The sequence below is a fragment of the Marmota marmota genome, unplaced genomic scaffold, assembly GCF_001458135.2.
Source record: "Marmota marmota marmota unplaced genomic scaffold, marMar, whole genome shotgun sequence".
NCBI lineage: Eukaryota > Metazoa > Chordata > Mammalia > Rodentia > Sciuridae > Marmota > Marmota marmota.
The window spans coordinates 35,016,220-35,042,931 of NW_026000093.1; the positions used below are offsets into that span (position 1 = coordinate 35,016,220).

The following is a 26,712-nucleotide window of genomic DNA, read 5'->3' on the forward strand; positions in this document are numbered from 1 at the left end:
GTGAATGTAAATTAGTACAGCACTGTGGAAATTAGCATGGAGGTTTCTCAAAAGACTAGAAATGGAACCACTGTATGATTCAATTATACCACTCTTAGATATTAATCCAAAAAGAATAAAAATCAGTATACTATAATGATTCATGTGTACCCATGTTTATCCTGGCATAATTCATAATAGCCAAATTATGGAACCAGCCCAAGTGTCTATCAACTGTTGAATAGATAAAATATGACAGATCTATACAATGGAGTTTTATTCATGTATGAAGAAGAATGAAATTATTTCATTTGCAGGAAAATGGATGGATGGAACTGGAGTAGATCATGTTAAGTGAAATAAGTCAGACTCAGAAAGTTAAGGGTCATATGTTTTGTCTCATATGTAGAGGCTAGGGAGAAAAAGGGGAAGGAAAGAACCTCACAAAAATGGAAGGGAAACCAGTAGAACAGAGGAAAGACCAAGGGGAAGGAAAGGAGGACAAAGGGAGGTACTGGTGAATGAACCTGATTAAATTATATTATGAGCAAGTATATCATAGTGTGACTCACTATTATGCACAAATAATTAAAAAAATAAATATGGGGAGAAAAGGGTAGCAGCAGAGATGGTGGTATTCAATGAGGACATAGAAGTTAATTTGGGTGTAATTATAAAAGGCAGAGTATTCCATACAAGGTATTTATACTTTAACCTATAGGTTAATAGAGGATTAAAAGTATTTTGAACAAAAAGTTATGCAACCACATTGGGATTTTAGAAATGAAGCTAGAGTTTGGGAGGCTAGTTCAGATGTTATTACAGTTGTACCAAATACTCTAGGAGGATGTTAAACAAGATCCTGATATCCATCTGTGTACTCCTTCATGGCAAAGGCCCCAATTGGAGAGGACACCTTTAGGAGATATTCAGGATATATCTCAGAAGGGCAGAATCTAATTTCTTCATAACTCATTGTTCCTGAAGAAGAAAGAGTAGTCTAAGATACTGAGATAGGTGGTAGAGTTATAAATGATAGGGATTTTCTCATTCCAGATAGGGGTTGCAGGACAGGATCACATTTCTTTCTTCTTTGTGAAGTGGGGGAAGAATTTTAGGTGGAGTTTTTGTTATCTTGAATTTGATTTTTCTAGGTGATATTTACACGTGCATTAGTGGAGTAATGATTAGAAATCTGGGTTAGAGAGTTTGATTTGAGAATCTTGAGTGTGTTTGTGGTATTTAAAAATATGGGTGCATGAACAAAAGGATATAAACTGGGAAGATAAAAATAGAGATACTAAGAATAGATTCTTGGGCAGCATTAAGACTTGGGTGAAGAAGATTGGAGAAAGTCCAGCAGATCATAAGCAGGAAGCAAGAAAAAAGATGATGGTGTCCCGGAAGCCCAGCAGGAAGAAACTTCACAAGAGTCAAGTGTCACAGTAAGTGTGAAAAGAGATCACTGGAATGGAGAATACAAGATCTTTGATGATCTTAGTGAAACAAATTTCAGTAAAAAGGCAGAAGATAAATTATAGTGGGTGGAGAAGTGAATTTGAATTGAGTAAAAATGTTAAATATAAAAGGATGTTATTTTGATAATTGTTAAAACATTACCCTTTTCTATTCTCAGATAATTCAGTTCTGCTTTGACATTTTAACTCACCCTGACAAGGAAAAAGAACAATTCAGGTCCACTTGGGCAACTGTTCTTGTCAGTGCACCAAATTTTGTCTATGGAAGACCTCCTTCAGGCACTATTACTTTAGGCTTGATGGTTTATTTAGTGGCCTAAATAAACCATCAACAGATTGCTTATGTGTATTCACATGTCTTAAATGTATTCAGTATCACTTGAAGTAGAATTAAATTTGGGATTTTAGAAAACAACAAAATTAGCTGAAGAGAAAATAATAAACACTACTGACCATTAACAAAGGTATGATTAATGATCTCTCTCTTTTTTTTAATGATGATGTCTTATTATACAAGTTTAGATAGACTTGCAAACCAGTTCCCTCTGGTAGAATTGGATCACTAATACAAGCACATAGGAGGAGTCAGTTGTGATCATAGTCTGTTTTCTCCTGTCCAGCTTCTTAGTATTTCAGTCTGGTGCTAGAATTTGCCTTCCACTTATCATAGTATAAGGTCTGCTGTTCTTACTACAAAAACGTTTGTTTCTAATACCTCTCTTGCTATTGCTGCTAAACTACTTACTTGTGCTCTGATATTATGTTAACCAGGGCTTTGTTTATCATTGGAGTAATTATTACAATATACACTGGAACTACTTTGAAGAGGTTACAGCTCTTTGTTCTCCAGCTCACTGTACTCTGACATTTCTAGGGGGTCATTGTGACATTTTGATGGCTATGCTGTTCCTGTCGCTCACCTTGCCTTTTAGCCATTAAATAAGCATGCTCTCCTAATAAAATGGTTGTACGTGTGCAATATTTCAAAGGTTTTACTTATTTGATGGCTTTTTCTTTGCTTTTCATAGGAGATATTTCTCTTTCTCTTGAAGGAAACCTTGTTGGGAAACACAGTTATAGTTAACACAAATATTTTTAAACATTTTTTATAACTTTAATTAATTATTTTTTTATGGGATACTGAGAATCAAACCTAGTACCTCACACATTCTAGGCAAATACTCTACCACTGAGTCACAACCCCAACCCTTGAATAAATTTTTAACCGGAATACATACATATTTATATATATATAAATATGTATGTGTATATATATAATATGTATGTGTATTCGTGTGTGTGTATGTGTATATATATATATATATATATATATATATATAATTTTTTTTCCTGGACATGGTGGGCATACCTATAATTCTGGTGACTTAGGAGGCTGAGGCAGGAGGATCTCAATTCCAGGCCAGCCTCAGCAATTTAGCAAAACCCAGCCTTAAAAATAAAAATATAAAGGGATGGTGATGTAGATCAGTGGTAAATTGCCCCTGAGTTCAATCCCCAGTGCCAGGAAAAAAAATTGTATGTGTGTTGTACTAAGCACATACTCTACTACTGAGCTTCACCGTCAGCCCCCCAAAATATATCATGAAGTAAGCACCATAATATGCTAAACACATTTGGACAGGTATGACAATTTGAATGATAGAGCTTCTGTCCATCAGTAGCTCTCAGGTTTCTTGTATACCTGCGTGTTCCGTTGATCACAGGATGGCATAAGAGAAATTACAGCTGGATGCTAAATTGAAAACAATCATATTCCAAATGGTGTGGTGTGACTTTGGAGGCTGATGGAGAAGTTGGGTCTGAGATGTTCTAAATAGAGATGAAATCTGTGGTCCTAGACATTCACAGACAGGAAACATGGGACCCACATTGAAGAAGGCACTCAGCCAAAGTCAGAATGCCTATCCAGTCAGGTCAGTGTCTTCTGTTTAATTAATTAATTATTATTATTATTTTTTGCATTGCTGGAGATCAAATCCAGGGCCTCACACCTGCTAGGTAAACACACTACCATTCAGATCAGCATCTTTTTCAAGTAACCCCACAGCTCTGGAAAGCCAGAACTCAGTGGGACACGATTTTCCAGAAGCAGGCTGACCCCTACCATCTACAGGTTGCAGGCAGAAACAGAAGGAGCCTAAGGACAAGAACTAGGGTGATGGAAATCACTCTTTTTACTTTTCTCTTAGGTTCCAATATAATTCAGCACAGCACTGTTATACATCCTGGTTTAGGCTAATATTTTATTATATTTTTTGGTGCTGGGGATGGAATCTAGAGTCTCTTGCATGCTTTACTGCTGATCTAGATCTCCCCTCCTGAAGCCACTGGATTAAATATTTTATTTTACTCAGCATAGAATTTTTTCAGAATAATTTTTATTTACAAAAAAATTTTTCAATGTGAAATTCACTGTGTATGTTTGAGACTTACAATGATGTTATGTGATATATAGAAAGAAAAATAGCTAGCCTAGTAAGATAGGTCAACAGCTATCACTCACATAGTTACTCTTGTTTTGTTACAAGAACAGTTAAAATATACGTATTAACAGAATTTCTTTATACAATTTTGCTGACTTTAGTTATCATCATAAAAGCATTTTAAACAAAAATTTTATAACTCCCATGACAAGCTTATGCAATTTATCATACTACTCAAAATGAAAATAAATTTACTCTGAACAAGCATTACCAATTGTAAACAAAAGATCATCTATGTACCACTCAGATAACACATTGGAATTTTGTTTTTCTGTTTTGATAATGTGTAGTGGGCCTTATATCAATAAAGATAACTGGCTCTTTAATTACACAATTGATTTCTAGTGTAGGATTAATTTGTAACCACCCTTTCATGTCAGCTTCTAATCCTCTTTCACACTTAACTCTGGACAAAATCCTTGATTTAAACTCTGTTCTAGGGTTAAGCCCTCTCTGCTTCTGTCAAAAGCTGGGTTAAGGCATATTCATGAGGGGAAAGTAAGACAGTAAAACAAATGTAAACTTTGTACTCTTTGAAATTCTTTAAACTTTATCCCTGTATTACATTGGATCCCTGGAAAAGCTCAGCTCTGGTCTTTACACAGTTACCATTTCTTGTTGAAACCTTTTGGCTTTTTTCTTTTCAATGAATCTGCTTTCAAAGACACCGTCCATTGGGTTGTTGACACTCTTCATATAAAGACCCCTCTGACAAATACCTCTCAGGACTGAGAATCAGACATTTTTTGATGAATTAAAGAAGAAACTTTTTGATGACTTAAAATGTTCTACTGGGCCTTGAATGCCATATATATAGCCCACACTGTTTTTGAGTTTACTAGGCTATTCTAACTCTGTCATGGAGATTTGGCTTTGGTAACTGTCGTTTTTCTCATGCAAACAAAAAGCAAATAAATAGAAAATAAAAAGCAAAGTGGTATTTAATTTATATATTCTTTCCTAGCAATTCTTAGAATCTTTTTTTTTATGATTCTCATTTTTTTGTAAGCTGCTTCAACTGAAGGATGACGAATATTTGGTTTTGTTGTTTTGTGTTTTATTTTTCTTCTTTTTTTAAAAATTACTAGGGATTGAATCCAGGGGCACTTAACCACAAACCTCACCATTTTTTATACTTTATTAGATACAGGATCTCACTGAGTTGCTAGGGCCTTGCTAAGTTGCTGAGGCTGGCTTTGAACTCACAGTCTTCCTACCTCAGCCTCCTGAGACACTGGGATTACAGGTGTGTACCACTGCACCTGGGAGATATTTGTTTTTTTAAAGCCCCCTTTTTGTGATTAGAATTTCTCAAATCTTGACTTTTTTCCACAAATTTCTGTGGCACCAGTTTCATCTCTCATCCACATCACTTACTGGAGCGATTACTGACCCTATTCTTGAACTACACCAGGAAAATGGAGTAATTAAATACTTTACACAAATGTCTTCCTAGTTTATATTCTTAAAAGTCTACTAACATTAATGTTTTAGTAATATTTATGATATAAAATATTATATATGTAAAAATATTTTTTCTATAAGGTACAAATTGACTCATTTAAAATAAATGATTCCATATGATGCTAAAAAACAATTAGGTAATTTTTTTGTTTTTTTCAGATTTAACTGAGTAATGTGCAGTAGGAAAACACCTAAATTGTATAATTAGTATTTTCAAGGGTATTAAAAGTTATGATATATGTGAATAGCAAGAAATTTCCTGCTTAAATTTATCTTATTTCATTTTCATATTTAGTGAGCAGTATATGTTATTGCTGACTGTTTTTTAGGTCACAAAAGGCTTAAGTATAATTTCATTTTTCAGGAAACTGACATTGAAATGGGTAAACTTGTATATGTCAAGTTCCAATTCCTCATAATTAGAATAAGGTCACTGAATACCTTTTAAAAACTTTTAGGAATGCATTAAGCCAGTGATTTTATCAATAACTTTCCACTAAGGGAAGGAATACCATGCAAAATCTAGCATTTATTACTGCTTTCTGTTTAACAATGTTTCTAACTGCTCTCATTCTTATGGAGTAACCAGAGGACCTGGGACATGAGTGTCCACCATTGTAAAGATGCTTACTACACTTAACACTCTCTCCCTTTCCATTTCATTTGGAGGATGTCAGCTCATTCTGTCCCTGAAAAAGAATCACAAATTGCTTCTTGGCTATGATTACTATTTTTCTTAGGGAGTCATTTGTGATTTGCTTCTATTTGAATTTCAGAAGGAATTTTAAACTGCTTTCAGAGACAGGATGGTGCTCTGAAGAGGGCCAGTCAAAGAGGGAGGCCTGAATAGAATTGACTAGGCCTATATTGATAAAAGAAGTTCAGAAATATAAAATATCAAGAAAACTCTGAATTGTCATGACTGGAAGAGTTCATGTGTGGTTCATGTCTGGAACCAGTTCATATTAAAGGTATTGGAAAGAATTTCTGGAAGGCTTACTTTTAGAGGAATGACATTATATGACACATAAAACTTATCATTTACTCGAACTAAAAATTGCCAGACCAGATTTGCCATCAATAAAAAGATTAAATTCTATCCTCACTTTAACCATCCTATTCAGTTCTGTTTGTGTATCAAACAAAGACTGTTAATACTTCACTGCCATAGTCATTGAATTTTTTATTACGATGAATGTTTGCAATTAAACTCTATTTACACACTTGGTTAATAAGATTATAGAAAATTACTCACATTTTTAATTGGGTTTTTTTTGCAGGCTTAAAAATGCCTAAGAACATTAATTATGGTCAGTTGGATGTATTATGCCGCATTAGAGGAAAATATGGCCAGTAAGTTATTCTTGCATTTCTTTTTCTGTCGTTGAAATGAATACAAATATGCTTGTTTTATGGATAAAGTATAGTAATAAAGCATTGCTGACTCTCACAGGTACCTGATTTACCACACAGATAAAAACATTTGAAAACCTGGAGGTTGTTTCTCTAGATTGAAGGGCCAGAATATATATATCATATTTTAAGGAAACAATTTAGTGTGAAGCCAGCATAACTCATCCCTAGCTGGGCCCTTTTTAGTACTTAAAAAGCAGTCATAAGGAAAAAAAAAGCCTTAAATGGTTGAAAACACAAATATTGAGTGAAATAAGTACCTGAGCAGTGTAAAGGGATGTCTAGCTGAAATATACAGGAGCCAGAGGATGAGGAAATATCACAGTTTGAGGCTCAGAATTCCTAAGATGTGCAATACTTGAAGAAATAATTTAAAAAAGACTATTTTGTGCCAACTCCTTCCCCTAATTGGACTTTGGAAATTATAAAACTGGTTTTGTTTTCTTCTATCTCTCTCTGTCAGCCCTCTCCCCACCTACCTTCTCTGGGGAGAAGGATCTTGCCTCATCTTTATGGGACTATTGATGAAAGGCCTTGGGTTCTAGTTTTTCTCTATTTTAAAAATCTCTAAGCCACACCCCCTTAGCCACTTCAAATTATTTTTATATTTTCATCTCTCTTCCAATTAATTCTTTATTCAGAGAAAGGAAAGATGGCCTTTGTTCTTTGCTATTACCTGGATTGCTACCCGAAGTGATGGCTTTTGTTTGTTTCCTGTACATTGCTCTCTCCTCATTCCCGGTATCTTTCAGCACAGGGTGAAAAAGTAGGTACATGCAATCCAGAGTCAGGAACCTGGTGAGAACCCTGGCCCAGCCACTCACTTGCTGTGTGAACTGGTTAGTTCATTTCCCTTTGCTTCAGTTTTCTCATTTGTTGAAATTTGGAGGAAAAAAAAAAGATTCATTTCAAAAGATTTACAGGACTATTAAATGAGTTAATGTAGGTAAACACTAATTGAAACATAGGGTTCTAGATATATAATTTTAATTATTGTTATTTACAAAAGCTTATCCAAATTTTAACCTATTTTATATGCTAGTCTGTCCTTTAAGGCAGAAGAAACTAGTTAAAGGTTCTTGAATGAATGTCTCTTTTTCCTTTTGCTCTCTGTCCCAGACACATTTCATTTTTCAACATGTTTCTGGATTCTTTTTTTCCTTAAGGGGGATCATAATAAGAAAGATGGTAGCATCTAGATCTGGACCTGCCAAAATATCCATTCAAAACACATTGTATCAGTCTTTTTTTCTGGGTTGGAAAATCCCTCCCAGGCAGAGTTCTCTCATCAGATAATCACGGAGTCGGCTCAGTCTGCTTGTCCTGCCTGACTGCCTCTGTTAGTTAAGTTGCACGTTTAATAGTGCATTCTCTTTCATATTTAAATCTCCATGAATTTCTAGGATGTGACCTTTTGAGGTACTCAGATGCCTAGAGCCTGAAAGCACATGCTTTAGAGTATCTATATATGGGTTTTATGCAGTTAATTCAGAAAAAGAATATAAAGACACAAACACAAAATTAGATATGAAAATGAACATGTATTTAGAATGAGAAAATATAACACATTAATGAAGGCTTGGCAATTTGCATCCTTTCTCCCCCTTAAGACCTCTTTAGGCAATTTAGCAGAAATACACTCATATAAGTTATTTTAAGCCCTTCAGAATTATAAAGTTATCAAGTGATTTTAACAGATTTCAGAGAAGTTTAAGAAAAAAAGGTATTCCTTCATATTATTTCTTCATGTATTATGTATTCAAAATGACCAATGAAATATGTTTCCCCTATTGTAAAAATAGGAAGGCTGATTTCACTTAAATGTTTCAAGATTTGAATTTTTTTTATACAAAAAACTCATAAGAGGCATTGGTTTTGATATTTTTTTAAAGTTTCTATTATCAGAATAAAAGGTAATAGATTTGGATATTTTCATGGAACTTTTTTTTAATCAGTGGTAAAATAAAAAAATAGAAGGGAGGATGATATCATATTGGATTTCTAAATTCTTCGATGCAAGACATTTTATCCCAAGTTCACTCTAAGCTCCATAATGGCAAGAGGTTTTATATGTCTTATTTCTTCCAATCTCTTGACATTTAGCACAGAGTTCAATGTTTTGAATTGAATTTCATTTTGGTGGTCAGTAGAAATAAATATCCTCTTGCTGACTGTAAAATTATTCACAGGTTTTCAATCTGTATTGATTATAAATATGTTAGGATAAGATTTATAGTGTGATATTTTTAATGTTATCTAAAAGCTCATTATTTAAAATATTTTAAATTGAAAAACCATAAACATTATGTAGTAAATTTGATATTTTGAAGTATGTATACAGGTTGAGCATTTCTTATACAGAAATAAAAAATCTGAAAATGCTCCAAAATCTGAAGCTTTTTGAATGCCAACAGGACACAACAAGTGGAAAATTCAGGCTATGTATATGAAGTGTATGTGAGATATAAGTAAATTTTGTGTTCAAACTTGGGTACCATTCCCAAAATATTTCCAAATATTCCAATATCTGAAAAAAAATCTGAAAGCTAAAGCATTTCTGGTTTTAAGCATTTCAGATAACAGATGCTCAACCTGAACAATGTAGAATGATTTAATCAGGCTAATCGAATTATCCATAAACTGACTTAGTTTTTTTTGTGGTGAGACTTTTGAAATTTATTCTCTTATTATTAACTAAAGTTATCCTGCTTTGCAATAGTTCTCAACAATTCTTCCCCTTGTCTAACTGAAACTTAATATCTCCTCAGTCTTTTTCTCTCCTGAACTCACCCTTAACTGCTAGTGAGTGAGCATCATTCTACTCTCTATCTGCATGACTTAGAATTTTTTTGATTGTATATGTGGATCTTGAGAGCCACAGCCGAATGGGCCCCAGCAAACTTCCAGCTGCCAGCTGATGATTGGCTCACAGCGGCCCCAGCAACATCTAGCTGATTGGCTCCTCTGCGGTGATGCTCATTGGGCTGTTTCCCTGCCCTTTCAGACCACGGAGCTGCTCATTGGGGGACTTTTTTGGCTCCGCCCATGTGACCCAGCCAATCGGCCTCAAGAGCAGGAGGATTGTGGGAGGTGGGGAGAAGCTTGTGTGGGAGAGAGAGGCTTGTGGAAAGCCGGTGGTGGCAGTTGAGGCTCTGAGGGTTTTTCCTGAGAGGCTGTTTTGTTTGGCGTGTGTGGTTCTAAAAATAAAGTTAGTTTCTTTTGACAAGTGGCTCCTGATTGTGCCCAGCCAGACTGCGGCATGTGAATGTGATCATGTGTTGATTTTTGTTGTTGTTGTTTTGTTTTACTTTCTTGCCTGGTTTATTTATTTATTTATTTAGCATAATTTCCCCTCCTTTATCCACTTCATTGCAAATAATAGAATTTCATTCTTTTTAAGGCTGAATGGAATTTCATTGCGTGTGTGTGTGTGTGTGTGTGTGTGTGTTTCTGTGTGTGTTTATAATTTATTCATTATCAATTATATATTGAGCATTATTGTGAATAATGCTCCAATGAATATGAGAATGCAGATACATCTTAGATGAATAGATTTCAGTTCCTCTGGGTAGATATAGAGAAATGGGATTCCTGAGTCATATGGTAATTCTTTAGTTTTTGAGGAAACTCCATACTGTTTTCCAAAGTGGCTTTACTGATTTGCATTACCACCAACAATGTATAAAACTTCCCTTTTCTCCACATTTTCACCAACATTTATTATCTTTTGTCTTTTGATAGTGATAGCCATTCTAACTGGTGTATGGTAATCTCTTGTTGTGGCTTTAATCTGACTTTCCCTATTAATTTGAAATATCGAGCAATTTTTATGGGCCCATAGACCTTTCATTTTGTTTTATTTTGAGAAATATCTTTTCATTTTATAATGAGATTATTTGTTTTATTGCTATTGAGCTGTTTTCTTTCTATATTTGAATATTAACTCCTTATCAGATGTATGGTTTTCAAATATTTTCTTCCATTGTTGTAGGTTGTTCTTCACTGTTTATTGTTCCCTTGATTATATAGAAGCTTTATAGTTTGATGCATTTCATTTGTTTATTGTTACATTTTTGCCCATGTTTCCATTAAAAATTAATGCCCAGACAAATGTCATGAATCTTTCCCCCCATCTTTTCTCCTAGTAACTTTATATTATATTTCAAGTCTTATGTGTTTAAGAATTGAATATGTTTTGGATTGAATTTTGCATATAGTGAGATAAGGATCCAATTTAATTCTTCTACAGTTGGATATTCAATTTTCCCAACATCAGCTATTGAACAGACTGTCCTTTGCCCACTGTGTGAACCCAGAATTTTTGTTGAAAATCAATTGATTGCAAATGTGAGAGTTTTATTTCTGTTCTTTCTGTTCCATTGGTTCACATCTTTGTTTTTCTATCAGTGTGTTTTTAATCATAATAGAATTATATTTTGAAATCTGTGTATGATGCCTCCAGCTTTGTCTTTTGCTAAAGACTGCTTTGTTTATTTAGAATCTTTTGTGGTTTTGTGGTTGTGTACAAATTTTAGGATTTTAAAATATTTCTGTGTATTTTGACAGGGATTGCATTGAATCTGTAGATCATTTTGAATAGTATGGACATTTTAACAATATTTTCTCATGAAAGTGTAAAATCATTCCATTTGTTTGTTTGGAACTTATCAATATTTCATAGTCTCAGTATACAGATCTTTCAAATCTTGGTGCAATTTATATGTATTATTTTTGTTGTTAATTGTAAATGGGATTATTTTCTTGATTTCTGTTTCGATAGTTATTTTAAGTGTATATTTTTATCTACTATTTTTTTTTTTTTTGCTGCAGTGAACATAAGACCTAACAAGAACAATTACAGGAGGAAAAGTTTATTTTGGAGCTCATGGTTTCTGAGGTTTCATTCCATTTTTCTTGGCCCGAGAACATCATGGTGGGAGAGTGAGCCTGAATACAGCAGCTCATGACATAGAACTAGGAAGCAGAGAGAAACTACTTCACTCACTAGGGACAAAATATATGCCCCAAAGGAATGTTCCCAATGACTTAGCTCTTCTAGCCACACTGTACCTGCCTATGATTAGTTAATCCATTCAACTAGATTAATGCACTGATTAAGTTAAGACTCTCATATCCCAATCATTTCACTCCCAAACTTTCTTACATTGTCTAACACATGAACTTCTGGAGGGGGAGGCACCTAATATCTAAACCATATAGTGTCCGTAATTCTACTTATTGTTTTACATTGATTTTTATACCCAGTAACTTTACTGAAGTAATTTATCAATCCTAACAATTTACTGAAGTAATTTATCAATCCTGACAATTTTTTGGTGTTTAATATTTTCAATATATAAGATCATGTCTTTTGCAAACAGAGACAGAACTCTTGGTTTCCTATTTGGTTGCATTTTATTTCTTTATTTTGCCTAACGTCTCTGGATAGATCTTTTAGTATTTGCTGAAAATAAGTAGTGAGCATGGGCATCCTTGTTTTGTTCCTGAACTTAGAGGAAAGGCTCTCAACTTTTCACTGATGAGTGATGATATTAGTTGTAGTCTTGAGGCACATTCTTTCTATACCTAATCTATTGAAAGTTATTTTCATGAAAGGATGTTAATTTGTGTGAAATGCTTTGTGTGCATCTATTAAGATAGTCATACTCTTTATAATTCATTATGTTAATGTAGTGTAACACATTGTTTGATTTGCCTGTTGAGCCATCCTTGCATCCCAGTGATAAATATCACCTCATCTCCAGTTTTTTGAATTTGGCTTGTTAGTTGGCCTGTAATTTTCTTTGCTTTATAGTATCTTTCTTTGAGCTTGTATCAAAATATCTTGGCCTTATAAAACAAGTTCAAAAGTATTTTCTTTATTTCAACTTTTTGGAAGAGTTTGAGAATGACTGGCATTATTGTTTTACATGTTCAGAAGCATTCACTTATGAAGTCATTTACTAATTTTGGCCTGAGTTTTACGTGTCTAGTTCCTTGAGATATAATGTCAGATTATTTGAGATCTTTTTCTGATATAGGTTATTTATTACTATAAACTTACCTCTTAGATGTACATTTGCTACATGCAATAAGATTGATATATTGTATTTATATTTTCATTTGTCTCAGGTTAGTTTTTGATTTGTCTTTTGAATTCTTCTTTGACTCATGGGTCTTTCAAGAGCATGTTGTTTGTTATCCACATATTGGGAATTTCCAAAGATTTCATCTATCTCATGCCATTGTGATCAGAAAAGATACTAAATGTTATTTCAGTGCTCTTAAATTAGAATTTGTTTTGTGGTTTAAAATATGATCTGAAGAATTTTTTATATGTACTTGAGAAAAGAATGTGTATTCGGTTGCTTTTGGGTGGAATGTTCTATGTATGTATGTTTGGTCCATTGAAATGAAAAATTCAGTAGGAACCTTACCCATGTGCTTTTTATGTTAGGTGTAAACTATTCAATATTTACTTATTAAATTTTGTCCATTGTTGAAAGTAGGGTTCTTAATCCTCCTATTATTAATTATGTTTAAATCTATCCCTTCAAATCATTTAATAATTGCTTTACGGATTGATCCCTTTTTTTGTTCTACAATGACCTTTTTGGATTTTTACAGTTGTAGATGTAACATATTTTGTCTGGTATAAACATATATATTCCTACTCTTTATAACATATCCATTTGCATGAAATATCTTTTTCCATCTTTTCACTTTCAGTTTGTGTATCCTTACTAGAAAAATGAGTTTCTTATGAGCATGCTATGGTTGGGTCTTGTTTTTGTTTTTATTCATTCAACCACTGTATGCTTTTTGGTTGGGGAATTTAATACATTTTTTTCCAGGTAATTATTGATAAGTTAGGATTTCTTATTGAAATTTTGTAATTTGTTTTCTGGTTATTTATCTTGTTTCTTTTTTCCTCTCTTTCTGCTTTCCTTTGTGGTTTTCTGAAGTGGTGGTATGCTTTGAATCCTTTCTTTTGTAAGTTTTGTGCAAGAAATCAGATTTTAGTTTTGTGGTTACTATGAGGCTCACATAAAACATCTTATACTTCTAGCAAGCTTTTTCAAGATAACAAAACTTAACTTTAATCACACATTTAAACTCAATGTTTTTACTCCCTCACATTTTATGATTTGGATGTAAAAATTTGCATCTTTTTGTAATTTGTGTCCTTTAAAAATTTATTATATAGCTTTGGTTGTTTTTCACAGTTTGCCTTTTAACCTTCACAATAAAGATAGAATTAATTTACATATTGTCTTTACTAAAATATTCTGAATTTGACTGTGCATTATTTATTTTATTGTTTTGTACTTCCAAAATGTTTTATGTTATTAATTAGTTGTCTTTCATTTCAGCTTAAAAATCATCCCTTTAGCAATGCCAGTACAATAGGGTTATTGGTGATGAATTACCTTAGCTTTAGTTTGTCTGGAAAAGTTTCTTTTTCTTTTCCCTCATTTCTGAAGGACAGCTTTTCCAGGTATTCCTGATTGGCTGAATTTCTTTCTTTCACCTATATTATCTTACTCTCTTCTGTTTTTTAGGGTTTCTGCTTAGAAATTCACTGACAGATTATGGAACTCTCTTTATGTGATATGTTTCTTATATCTTTCTTCTTTCAAAGTTCTTTCTTTGTCATTGATTTTTGATAGTTTAATTATGATGACTCTTGATTATTGATTGGAGTTCTCTTAAGTTTTTTGTGCCTGGATATTCACATCTTTCCCTGGACTTGGAAAATTTTCTGTCAATATTTATTTAAGTATGTTTTTTTTTTTTTTTGGTCCTTTTTCTTTCTCCTTTTCTTCTCCTCAAAATCCTATTATGAAAATATTGGTTCTCTTGATGGCTTTTCATGTCATTTTTTTTCTCTTCTTGGCAGTGCTAGGGATTGAATCATGGGCTTTAAACATGCCACTCAGTGCTCTACATAGAGCCACATCCTCAATGTTTACAATATGCATAGGACTTTGTCATTCTTTTTGGTTTTGGTCCTCTGATTAGATAGACCTTTTCTTCTTTGGGATGAAGAAGTGAAGCTTTATTAGTTTATTTTGGTTGTGTCATATTTCCTTGATCCTTTTTCAGGTTTTTGTTTTTCTTTTGATACTAGGCTTTTAACCCAGGGGCACTTTACCACTGAACTTCATCCCCAGATCTTTTTGTCTTTTATTTTGAAACAAGGCCTTTGCTAAGTTGCTTAGGTTCCCTAAGTTTCTGAGTCTAGCCTTGAACTTGTGATTCTCCTGCCTCAGCCTCCTGAATCTCTGGGATTACGGGTGTATACTACCATGCCTGACTTTCCCTAATCCTTTGCAATCTTTGTGTTCTCCCATTGGTGTTTGTGCATTTGAGGAAGCAGCCATCTCTTCCTGTTTTAGCAAGTGTTCTTTCAAAGGAACAGATTTTCAATATTTATTCTCATCTGGTTCTCTGTTTTATGTATAATTATATTAATTTTATACATAACTACAATTATGAGTTCATAACCAAACACATTTCCAAAGAAATTAAAATAAGTATAGAGAACACTGGGCAGAGTGATACTTTGTAGTGTTACTATTTGGAAAGACTGCCGATTAAATGCATTTAGGTTGAAGGCGTAATGTTAAATGCTCTGTAACAATCCAACGTATTTTTCTTCAACTCATAGGGAAAATATGAGAACCATTATGGAGCTATGTATGTATATGTACTCAGCCTGATTTGTGTCAAAGTGCACCAGTCATAAAAGAATGACATGTTTCTTTTCATTTTATCAAATAAATATGTAGATGTTGCAATATTCATTAAAAATCGAGAAGGAAACAATCCTTAAGCAGTGAAAAAGATTAAACTTTTATAGCTTGCTTAATTTAAAATAAAAAAAATATGTATGTTGCCTTAGGGTCAACCTACAAATGTAATTAATCAATAAACATTTTATTAAGAGCTTATTATGTTCTCTGATCTGTGAGAAGAACAGAATGGGATGTTGAAGAAATACTGTTAGAATAACTAGAAATATTCTAAATCTCAGTGGCTTAATTTAATAGGAAGTTTCTTTCTTATATCATGTCATAAGGGGAACTTTTGATGGGCAGTTAGGTTAGGGAGTGAGAGTTTCCTCTCTTTCAAATTACTTTGACTATAACTCAGCTATGAATTTACCTACTATGCTTAGGCTTGGTCAGTAGAGGGGACACAAGTTAATGTCCTTGATAGGATTCCCTAACTGGGTGACCTGTGTTGTTACTTCTTGCCTTCTTCATTAGAATGTGCCTATTTTGAGAAATGGAGCAACTGTAGCCTTGGAGTCAAGACAACCTAGAGTTTTGTACTATTTTTTCTACTTTATATCAACATAGGCATGTCATTTAAACTTTGTATGCCTCATTTTTTAAATCCATGACATGATAGCTATATGTCTAAATAATAAGAATGATTTCAGTTCTAATAGTCACTGATGTTTATATCTATCTCAAAAACTTCTCTGTATTTCCCCAAACTGAGTCTTTTTCTTCCTGAGCTAAACTACATTTTTCACCTTCCCTTCCAGTTAGGGGATCTACACAGTCACATTAGGGGATGGGGTTTCAACATATGAAGTTTTGTTTCATTTTGTTTTGGAGGGCACAGCAGTAACCAATATTTCAAAATCAGAAATTTTTATATAAGAGTTCAGATTTCTAGTTTCTGTTAAAAAAAAAAAAACAGAGGATCTGACCCTGTTGGACTTCTCTCAGTACATTAAAAATGATCTTTTAACATTAAGGCCATGATACACTCTTTGGGGACATGCTCTTTTCAGTTCACCACAGTGCCCACCTTATTATACCTACTTGGGCACTTTCAGCATTGAATTTTGAGATCCCTGCATATAAGGTGTTCAAAACATGAAAGTAGACTGCTGAATTGCATTTTTGTGACATAGACATTAGCATCATGGAACACTTAGGAATTTACTCTGACAATCATGTCCTCTGTAGTTGCAGTATGTCACTCTTCCATGTCAGCCTTCCACATATCTCACTTCTTAGATGCACTACCTTTGATGACCCAGGTCACAAACACTAGGTTCATGTGCACCAGCTACCACATCTTGGAGATTCTCAAGGATTGGGCAAAAGTGGAAGTTTAGGCATACACATAGAAAATGACAAGATTAAAAGTCTCAGTATTTTGGTATAAAGTTTTTAGCTACAAGATCTATCTAAATCACAGATTATTATAAGATTTCAAGACTTGTAGCATGGACTGCATGTAGATAGAAAGACCTCAATACTTCTTTGGGTCTCAGTTTCTTCATGTCTAAAATGAAAGTGTTTGCATTATCTAGCTAATATAACTGTGCAAGAATTAAATGACCTGCTACATATAAACTGCCTAAAATAGTGCCTGGAATATAGCAGGAACTAACAGTTTTGATTGAGAACAGTATATCCCAGAGGTTATGAGTCAATTCCATTCTCATTTGGATTCTGTATCTTCCACCTCTTTTTCATATGAATTAGGTCAATTATTAGGGTTGCAGTTTCTTTATGTGTACAATGAGCAATAAAATGTGTCAACATTATTAGGTTGTATAAATATGCAATGAGAAAAATTGTTATAAAGATCTGTTGAGAGCCACAGCCAAAGGGGCCCCAGCAAACTTCCAGCTGCCAGCTGTTTGGCTCCTCTGTGGTGATGCTCATTGGGCTGTTTCCCCACCCTTTCAGACCACAGAGCTGCTCATTGGGGGACTTTTTTTGGCTCCGCCCACAAGACCCAGCCTATCGGCCTCAAGAGCAGTAGGAGTGGGGGAGGTTGAGAGGCTTGTGGGAAGCTGGTGGTGGCAGTTGGGCTCTGAGGGTTTTCCTGAAGAGCTGTGTGGTGTGGCGTGTGTTCTAAAAATAAAGTTCGTTTCTTTTGACAAGTGGCTCCTGAATTGTGCCCAGCCAGATTGTGGCAAAGATCCTTGTTTGGAATATAACAAGTACTTAATAAAAAAGGATATGTAAAATAGGTGATTATAGAATGTGAATTTCCAAAATCTTTGTGAATTTTCCAAAATCTACAAGGAACTGAGTGGTCAGATTTAAAGAGTAGATACTTGATCAATCTATCTTTGTAGAGTGAGAAAAGGAATTAAAGAGTATGATGTCCTCCTAAATCACATCCACATTTTATTGTTTGAATCAATTAAGATCAATAAGATTCTTAAAGTGTATGACATTTATCTTGTATAAAGTATCAATATGGTATTTCAGGAATGTTAGCCAAGAGGGAAAAAATGGTGTTATAAATATTTTTGAATGTGTTATTACTTATATTGACAATATATTAAGAAAACTTCTCTTGAGGACTTTCGTATTCATTGCCATGAGGCAAATATTGACTAAGATGTTTGTCAGTGTTCAATTCAAAGTATGATCATGTTTGCTAATTATTGAAATAAGCTGTCATAATGAATGTTTACCATTTTAAAAAACATTTCATGATAATTGTCAATTGAAAAATTGATACAGATTTTCCAGAAACAAGTGTCATTACCTAACATTTAATAATAATTGGCTATATTTCTTGTTTACTGGCACTTTTAATGTTTTCAAAATATGGCCACAATGTAATGTACATTTGGAGGAGAATTTATTTATTTTTATTGTTTGTTTGTTATTGGGGATTGAACCCAAGAGAACTTTGCCACTGAGCTAAATCCCCAGCCTTTTTAAATTTTTTGAGACAGCATCTTGCTAAGTTACTGAAGCTGGTCTTGAATTAGCCATCCTACTGCCTCAGACTCCAGTGTCATTGGGGTTACAGATGTGCTCCACCATGCTCAGAAAGGAGGAGAATACTGAAAATACAGAAGGCCACCTGTCCTCTACTGTTAAGAGTTTATTATTCATCAGGAAATGAATTAGAAATCTTTATTTATCAAAGACATGCCAGATGATTTCAGTGATCTTCTGAAGTGGGGAAATGCTAATATTTTCACCAAATAATGCTTTATTTCAGATCTAAAAATACAGTATAAGGAATTTTCAAAAATCATCGCAAAGACTCACATATATTTTCCAGTAGTGTATATGTAAATGTGAAGCATTTTGGAGGGATTTTTATTATCTGTAACAGTAGCAGAATTAACAGTATTAATTATAGAAATCAAAGTCTTAAGAAAGCTTAGTTTAATATTTTGATATAGAATTAATTGGTATGTACTAAGTGAAAGCTCTGAAATTTGTTGAATATTTACACTTCAATTTCTCTCTTTTTAAAGGTGGAGTTCTCACAGTATGTTAGCAACTCATGAGGCATTTATGGCACAATATCCTAAAATATTTCTGCACAAAGAACCCAGATTGCCTAAAATTTTCAAACCGGTGGAAGAAAGGTAATTATGTTTTCTTTTGAAAGCAAAGTTGTGTGTATGTGTGTGTGTGTGTATGTGTGTCTGTTTGTGAGCTTACATGCATAAATGGAACTAAAAATAATGAAAATGTTTGTTTACCAGCCCTCCATGCTGGGGAACAATCAAGGAAACAGACTGGTAGGTAAGGGTAGATGAATTTTCTTGCTGAACAAAAATATTTGCCCACTGCTAAGGAGCATAGTTATATAAACCATTTGTCAAAATATTACTCCCTTTTATTAAAGAATGATAGTTTATGAAAGGAATTAAAGTACCTGATAGCATTTCATGAGAAACTTTCCCACAGAAATGGATAGTGTTGGTGGGTGGAGGGTATGTGGAGATTCGATATGTATCAATGAATGGACCACAGTCACAGGGCAACTGAAGGTACTTGAAAAGCCCATTTGATTAGGTTTCTACTTCTACATGGATCTGCAGTTTATGTATTTTTAAAGAGCAAGAGTGGGATACTTAAGTATGTTGCAGAAGGTGTGATAACCTTCTTGGAAAAGGATGAGGATGAGTTGCCAAATGGCACTGTAATGACCCGGGTGGAATTATAAGGTTCTTGTGTCATCAGCACAGCATAAAATACAAAAAAGCTTCTTTCTGCTTAGACAACATTCCCATAGAGGTTCCATTTACATCTTTAGTGAATATGCAAAGCCCCACTCTGTGCTACTCTAGTAGAAATGATCTTTCTACACCCTCAGCTTCCAACTGCAGCCTTCTCTAACCCGTATAACTTCTGTTGCCATATCCATATGTTTGTATTTCACTTGTGTGTTTACTAGTGTATATTTTTATTTTGGACATTTAGAAGAGGCACTGACTTGTAATTGGGATTAATAAATGGGTGTGTGTGTGTGTGTGTGTGTGTGTGTGTGTTATCCATTGGGGAAACTATTTACTGGCTCTATAGAGTTGGTAAAAAAAAAAGTGTTCTAATTTACTTATATTAAATATAAAAATAAAAACTCAAACAAAATTATTGTTACAAATGTGTTCCTAGGGCTTGAAGGATATCAGAATAGGAGTACCAATCTATTTTGTTATCTTACACTCTATTTATAGCTGCAGGGCAGTATTATGTAGAACATGTCATGCCAGTTAACTGAGAAAACTCTCTGGGAGATGAGCTTACTCTGCTTTTTCAAAAACAATTCTGTTAAATTAATTTTATAAAACTTATAAAAAACAGAAATTCAAATAAAACATTTTTCATAACCTTATTTAACCTTATCTACCATCTGAATCAAACTCCATCCCGATGTGGCAAGACTGCCTAGAACCATCACATAAAGCTTATACTGTGATTTATCCAAATAACCTCACTCGACATAAATTTCTAATAAAATATTTTGTACTTTTGGTTCCAAGTATATTCAATTTCTATTCTAATCTTGTTGATTAGATTGAGACTTGTAAATTTAGCTCTAACAAGTAAGGGACTAGGAGTATTTATGTAGAGCTGAAATCTCCTTCTTGCCCTCCAGTTTCTTCATAAAGCTACCAGTATGAGTCTATTTCTTTGGTTAAGAATTCTTTGGGGGACTGGGGTTGTGGCTCAGTGGTAGAGTGCTCGCCTAGTATGTGTGAGGTGCTGGGTTCAGTCCTCAGCATCACATAAAAATAAATAAATAAAATACGGGTATTGTGTCTGACTACAACGAAAAAGAATTTTAAAAAACCTTTTGGGAAGACTACAGAGAGAGTAGTGGCTTTAAACACCTTTGGTAATACACTACCACCTTCATATCTTTAAGAAAAAATGAGACCCTAAATTTTTATTAATGGTCCACTGAAGTGTGGGGTACAAAATATGCAGAGACTAGGGAAATGCACAATATTAATTGATTTGTATGCTTTAAGTTGCAGAGAAGTCAATCAAATTAGCTTCATTTGTAAGGGGAATTTTAAAGATCATTGTTTCCCTCCATATGCCTGCCTCATCTTTGTTGGGTTGGTTGGTTTAATTTTCACATGGTCTGGAGAGACAGAGAGGAGTTTTTATTTTTATTTTTTGAAAATAGCTCTGGCAGAAGCACATTGAAGACTCTTGTTATAATCCATTTCTGGATTGCTATGGTGGTCCTCTGATTTGCCAGTCCTAAATTACATGCTGGTACTCACAGAGTGAAGAATGTAGTTGACCCTAAATAGAAGCATTTAGAATAAAGGTAGGAGAGCAAGTAGAGTGATAGAAGAAAATCGGGATATCATTAACTGGAAAATGGTGAATGAATACATGATCCTTGTTGAAAATTTCTTGAAGACACACAAGTCAATAGGAGGTTGAACAAAATGTTGAATGGAAAAATAATACATTGAAAAAATAGCAGTGAGCTTTGAAATCAAATATAAAATGAGAAAAATTATTCAAAAATTTTCTCTGACTAAATTTTTAGTCTTTCAGAAGACTAAATTGCCAACAGAATTAGAGGGGAAAAAGCTAATCATTTAGAAGTCAAACAATAGAAAATAACCAAAATCTCCAAACATTCTCCTAAACAACTTTTATTTCTTTAGACAGGGAGTCAAAACTGCATTTTAGTTTTGGGATACGAGTCCCAAAGCAAAACCAGAAGCAGACAAATATGTTTACATTAAACTAAATAGGCTTTGCAAAACCAAGGGTGCAATAAAGAAAGGGTAGACAACCAATGAATTGGGAGAAAATATATATAAATCATACATCTGGTACAATGATTTGATATCCAAAAATACATGAGGAATTTGACTCAATAACAAGAAAACAGCTTGATCAAAGAAAAACGAGTAAGCAATCTCAAAAGAAGACATAGCAAAGGCATTTGATATAATCCAGTATCTGCCTCATGGTACGTGTACAATAATGTTGTTGAAAAGACAAAATGGTAATTTTTATTTTTCAGCTAGGAAAACAATCTAAAGCAGTAATAAATATACCTTCAATTGAATTAAAGTTTCATAAATATGTTTCATAAAATATATTTAAGAAAATAATGAATCTTCTCTAAGCTTAGCTTGCAAGGGTCCCTTATGAAATATCACACACACACACACACACATATGCATATATATATATGTGTGTGTGTGTGTATGTGTGTATATAAATTTTGATATGTATATCTGAAATTCATACACACATGGATAGTGAGAATAAAACTCAGGAAAATCAGAATCTTTCAAAGGAATAAAACTAATGATGAATTACATCTTATCAGAGAGGAAATGCCTACACTATCAAAATTATTCATCAACAGCCTTTACCTATTATATTCAACACTCTATAATTCTTTTAACTCAAATATCATGTCACAGCTGTGATACAAGTAAGGCACCTGCCTGGCTGTAGGTAGCTGGCAAGAATCCCTGATACCAGAGCACTTGCTAGATATTGACGGAATACAGTCATGTGCTAGGAGACAAATGCTTCATGGAAGCATTAAATATACTTGGAATGATGATTCATTAATGAAAATAAATGAAAGACCTGGCCAAGACATTGGGAGCGATAATTGTATTTGAGCAAAAATTTAAGAACAGGACAAGAATGGGGTCAAAGATGGTTTGGAACTCTCATCATTATCTAAAATTTATTTTATTCATGGATTGTTTAGAAGGTAAAATTTTAGTATACTAACAGATATAGAAAAATCAAAGAGGATCTATAATGTTTTAAAGAAGAGCACTGAATTTTGATACAGAACACTTAGGTCTGAGTATTTATTTTGCTCAACAGCAACAAAATACACTTTGGAGAAGTCTCTTAAGATGGCCTTAACTCAATATTTATTCAGAAAAAGAACAATATTAATATGCTACCTCAGAGTTATGAATTTAAAGAGCTTTAAATGATACTAGCTCTTATTATCATAGACTATAGATGGCTATGATATTTTATGGGTAATATACGTTTGTCAAGAAATTCTTTGTTTAAAATAGGTTCAACAATAGGGTAAAAAGATGCAAACTGCAGATTGTATAAAATACTATTAAGAGGATGGGATGTAGCTCAGTTACAGGATACTTGCCTAGGTTATGTTACTATGGATTCAACCCAGGGTTGAATCCATAGTAACATTAAGAAAAAAAGAAAAAAAAACTTTATGTTTAAAGTGGGTTGCACAATTAAGTGACTTACATATTACAATGGAAGATATAATTAACAATGTCATTATATGAATTCTCAATGATTGAAACCAACTAATTTATTTGTTCCCAATAAACATAATGATCATTGTCTTTTTTAGGAATAAAAAAAATCTGATTGCTATATCCCTCAGTATTTTAAGCAACTTTAATTCATTAGAGAGAGATGGGCATGGTTCCAGATTTGTATCTCTCTTCTATATTAGGAAGATGTAATTATTATAAATGTTCTAATTTGAATAAAATGCTACTTTTATGTAAATAGAGGGCCCTTCTGCTTTTAAGTTATGCTATACTAATTTTAGAACATTTTTTTGCTCAACAATTAGAACTTTGCCATCTTTTTTGATATTTTAATTTGCTTGTGAATGACATATAAGAGGCTTGAAAATATCCATCTAATTTCCTGAGAACTTTGTCTACATGAAGGTAGAAAATAATGCAGTTATAAAGGGAAATATGGGTGTTCAGGGGTAGTTAAATGGTAGAGTGCTTGCCTGACATGTGAGATGCCCTGTCAAAGTCCCAGAAGTACACACACAAAAAAATGTGGTAAATAGTTTATATTTTAAAAATGTAATTATAATTCTTTACATTTAAAAATTTCCAAATCAATACAATTGGTGATTTCTATCCAGAATATTGTCATGATGGGCGAAAGGTGCGACTTATTCAGTTGAGGGGGAGAAATAATGTCCATGCGCCTCTGCCCTTTTCAATGCTTTATTCACTCAAATCGCTCAATACAATTTCACTCTATAGGTTCTTAATCAAGAAAATGACAATCCTGAATGCTAGGCACTGCAATAGGCACAATCAATCCACAGCAAACAATTCTAGATTAATCCTAAGCACTGCAAACACACTTAATCATGACAGGCTCATGATGAACATTCCCTTTGCGTGCTAAGCTCAAGTGTCAGATCAAAAGTCTCAAGCCCTAGGCTCTAACTCCAGCAGATGCACACTCACTCAGACCACTGTGATCGGGTCAGGAACCTGGAGTAGAGTTGATAGATGGCTGAGGAGAGGGTTATAGGGAGAAGTCCTTTTCTCACCAGAGTCAAGAGACTGTTGTAGAGCTTGAGAGAGGTGAGAACAACACAGAGGATCAGGCAGATGAGAAGAGTTGGGATGTCAGTCCAGGTCCTCACCAGGCTCTCAGGCTTGAGTGCATCAGTGTTAGTTGGCAGAATGTCTGTTCATTTGCTCCATCATTTATACTAAATTTTGGAGCTTCTGACCATCCCTTTAATCCCTATTAGCTGCTACCAAATTTCTCAGTGATATCATTCATCCTGAGATTAAAGTATCTGGTCTGGTGGTCCCCACCCTGATTTTCTTGCTTCTCACTCTTATCAGGGCAAGGGTAACACGCCAGAGACTTCACTCTGAGTTTTTCAGGGTGGGGAGAAGTGACTTGTTTGTGCCTGAGGGCCATACTGGAGGGTTCCTTAGGTGTACCTAGTGAGACTGCAGGTTTCAAACTGGAATTTTAAAATGGAGTTGCTTAGTCTGAGGCCTAAGGCCATCCTTACAAATATGTAAACTAAAGCTGTTTGTATTTGAATTATTATTCAAATTCACATGCTCTTAAACTTTGGTACTGCTCAATAATATGATGAAAGATAATTGTAAAGTCTGAGAACCCTGGCTTAAGATAGGAAGTTATAATATTTATGATTTAAATGCATAAGAAAAAAAAACCTCTACTATCAAGAAGTCTTAGGATTTTATATAACATTGGTTAATATAACCATAGTGTCCTATATTACATTAAGCTCTTTTTTTATTAATTAATCCAACCATTATTTATCAAGTATCTACCATGTAGCAGGCATTTTGCTGGGATAGAAGAAGATGAATATGGCTTTTAGGCCTTAAGCAATGGTCATGCTAACAATTTTTAAGCACAATAATTTATATTTAAGAATTCATTTTTCAGCTTTCAGATTGTACCATTTATTAGTATAGACAAAGGAACATAAGCAATAAAGAAAAAGATTGTCTATTGACTTACCTAATCAACCAGAGGGTAAAGCTGACCTTAAGGAAGATAAGACACAAGATATGGACTGTGTGTGGATTCTGTTTTTCAGCCCTAATTGTCTCTGTAAATAGTCTCTGTTCTTTCTTGTTGTTGTGGAATTTCTCAATGTAGAGGAACATGACCACTGGAAGCCTTGGGCTTGTTGTAACAACACTGACACAGGAGAAAAAAAGGAATTTGTTTCCCCAGAATAACCCAGGAAAAAAATTGGTTTAGTCTGGGCTACATGTTAACCTACCTTCCCAGTGGCATAAAACCTATTAGTAGAAGAAATGAGGATGGAGAGGCACCTTATATAAAGAAAAGAGCCACTATACACAAGGACTGCACTCCTGGGTGTAAAATAAATTAATACATATAATAGTGACAGTTAGTTTTAAAATGTTGCATTGTTTACTTAAGAAAATTTAATATCCACACTTTTTTAAATAATAAGAGAAGACATCAATTTTTTAACCAATGATTGTTTAAGTCATATTATTTTGGGAGTAAAAAGGAAACCTAAGGAAGTTATAGTAGCCAAGTGGGGGAAAAAATAAGACTTCACGGAACTGTGGAGAACTATGTTGAAGATATATTCATTCAAAAAGTGGCTTTTTTGAGGTATAAATTAAAGCATTTGCAAAGACACCTGCCTAATTGATATAATTTTGTTTGAATTTTACAAAATGTTACTAGATATTGATCAATTTTGGTTCCAGAAAAGATTAGTCAGTTAAAGAAAATTAGTTCTTAAAAATTCAGATAAGCTTTGAAAACATATACGCACTGATTTAGGAGTGGAGATTTAGCTCAGTTGTAGAGTTCTTACTTAGCATGTTCAAGGCCTTAAGTTTAATCCCTAGTTATGGGGAAAATAATTCGTACTTGACTTAGAGATGAGTGTCTTTGTTTAGTTGGTAGACATTAAGCAATATGCTTATCAATGAGAGAAGAACTTTGCCCAGAGGGTGTAGACCAGAAATAATGTGGCAGAAGCTGAGGAATAGTCATCAATATAACTGAATGATTAACTAGGTTGTTTCTTTCAAGATATTTATGTTTACTAAATTAATCAAAAGAGAAGCTGCCTAACTTTTAAGAAAATGTTAAAGTATGATACCAGATATATTCTATAAATAAGTTTTATAGAGTGTAAATGAAAAAAGTAAAAAAAAAATGATTTCTAACAAATCTACACATTTCTTAAACTGTATGCTTCATAAAAATCCACATTATTTTATTTAAGGAATACATGTAGAAAGAAAAGGAAAAGCTAAGAATAATTTTTATCATATATTGAAGGCTTGAAAAAAA

At 33.7% G+C, this 26,712-nt stretch overlaps 1 protein-coding gene across 1 annotated transcript in view; it reads left to right on the plus strand.

Moving 5' to 3' along the window:
- Positions 1-26,712, plus strand: part of Cnbd1 (cyclic nucleotide binding domain containing 1) — a 327,970-nt gene that overhangs the window by 14,238 nt on the left and 287,020 nt on the right. The window contains exons 2-3 of the mRNA XM_015485728.2: positions 6,706-6,778; positions 19,104-19,211. Coding sequence (XP_015341214.1) covers positions 6,706-6,778; positions 19,104-19,211 — 181 coding nt within the window. The remainder of the gene's footprint in view (positions 1-6,705; positions 6,779-19,103; positions 19,212-26,712) is intronic.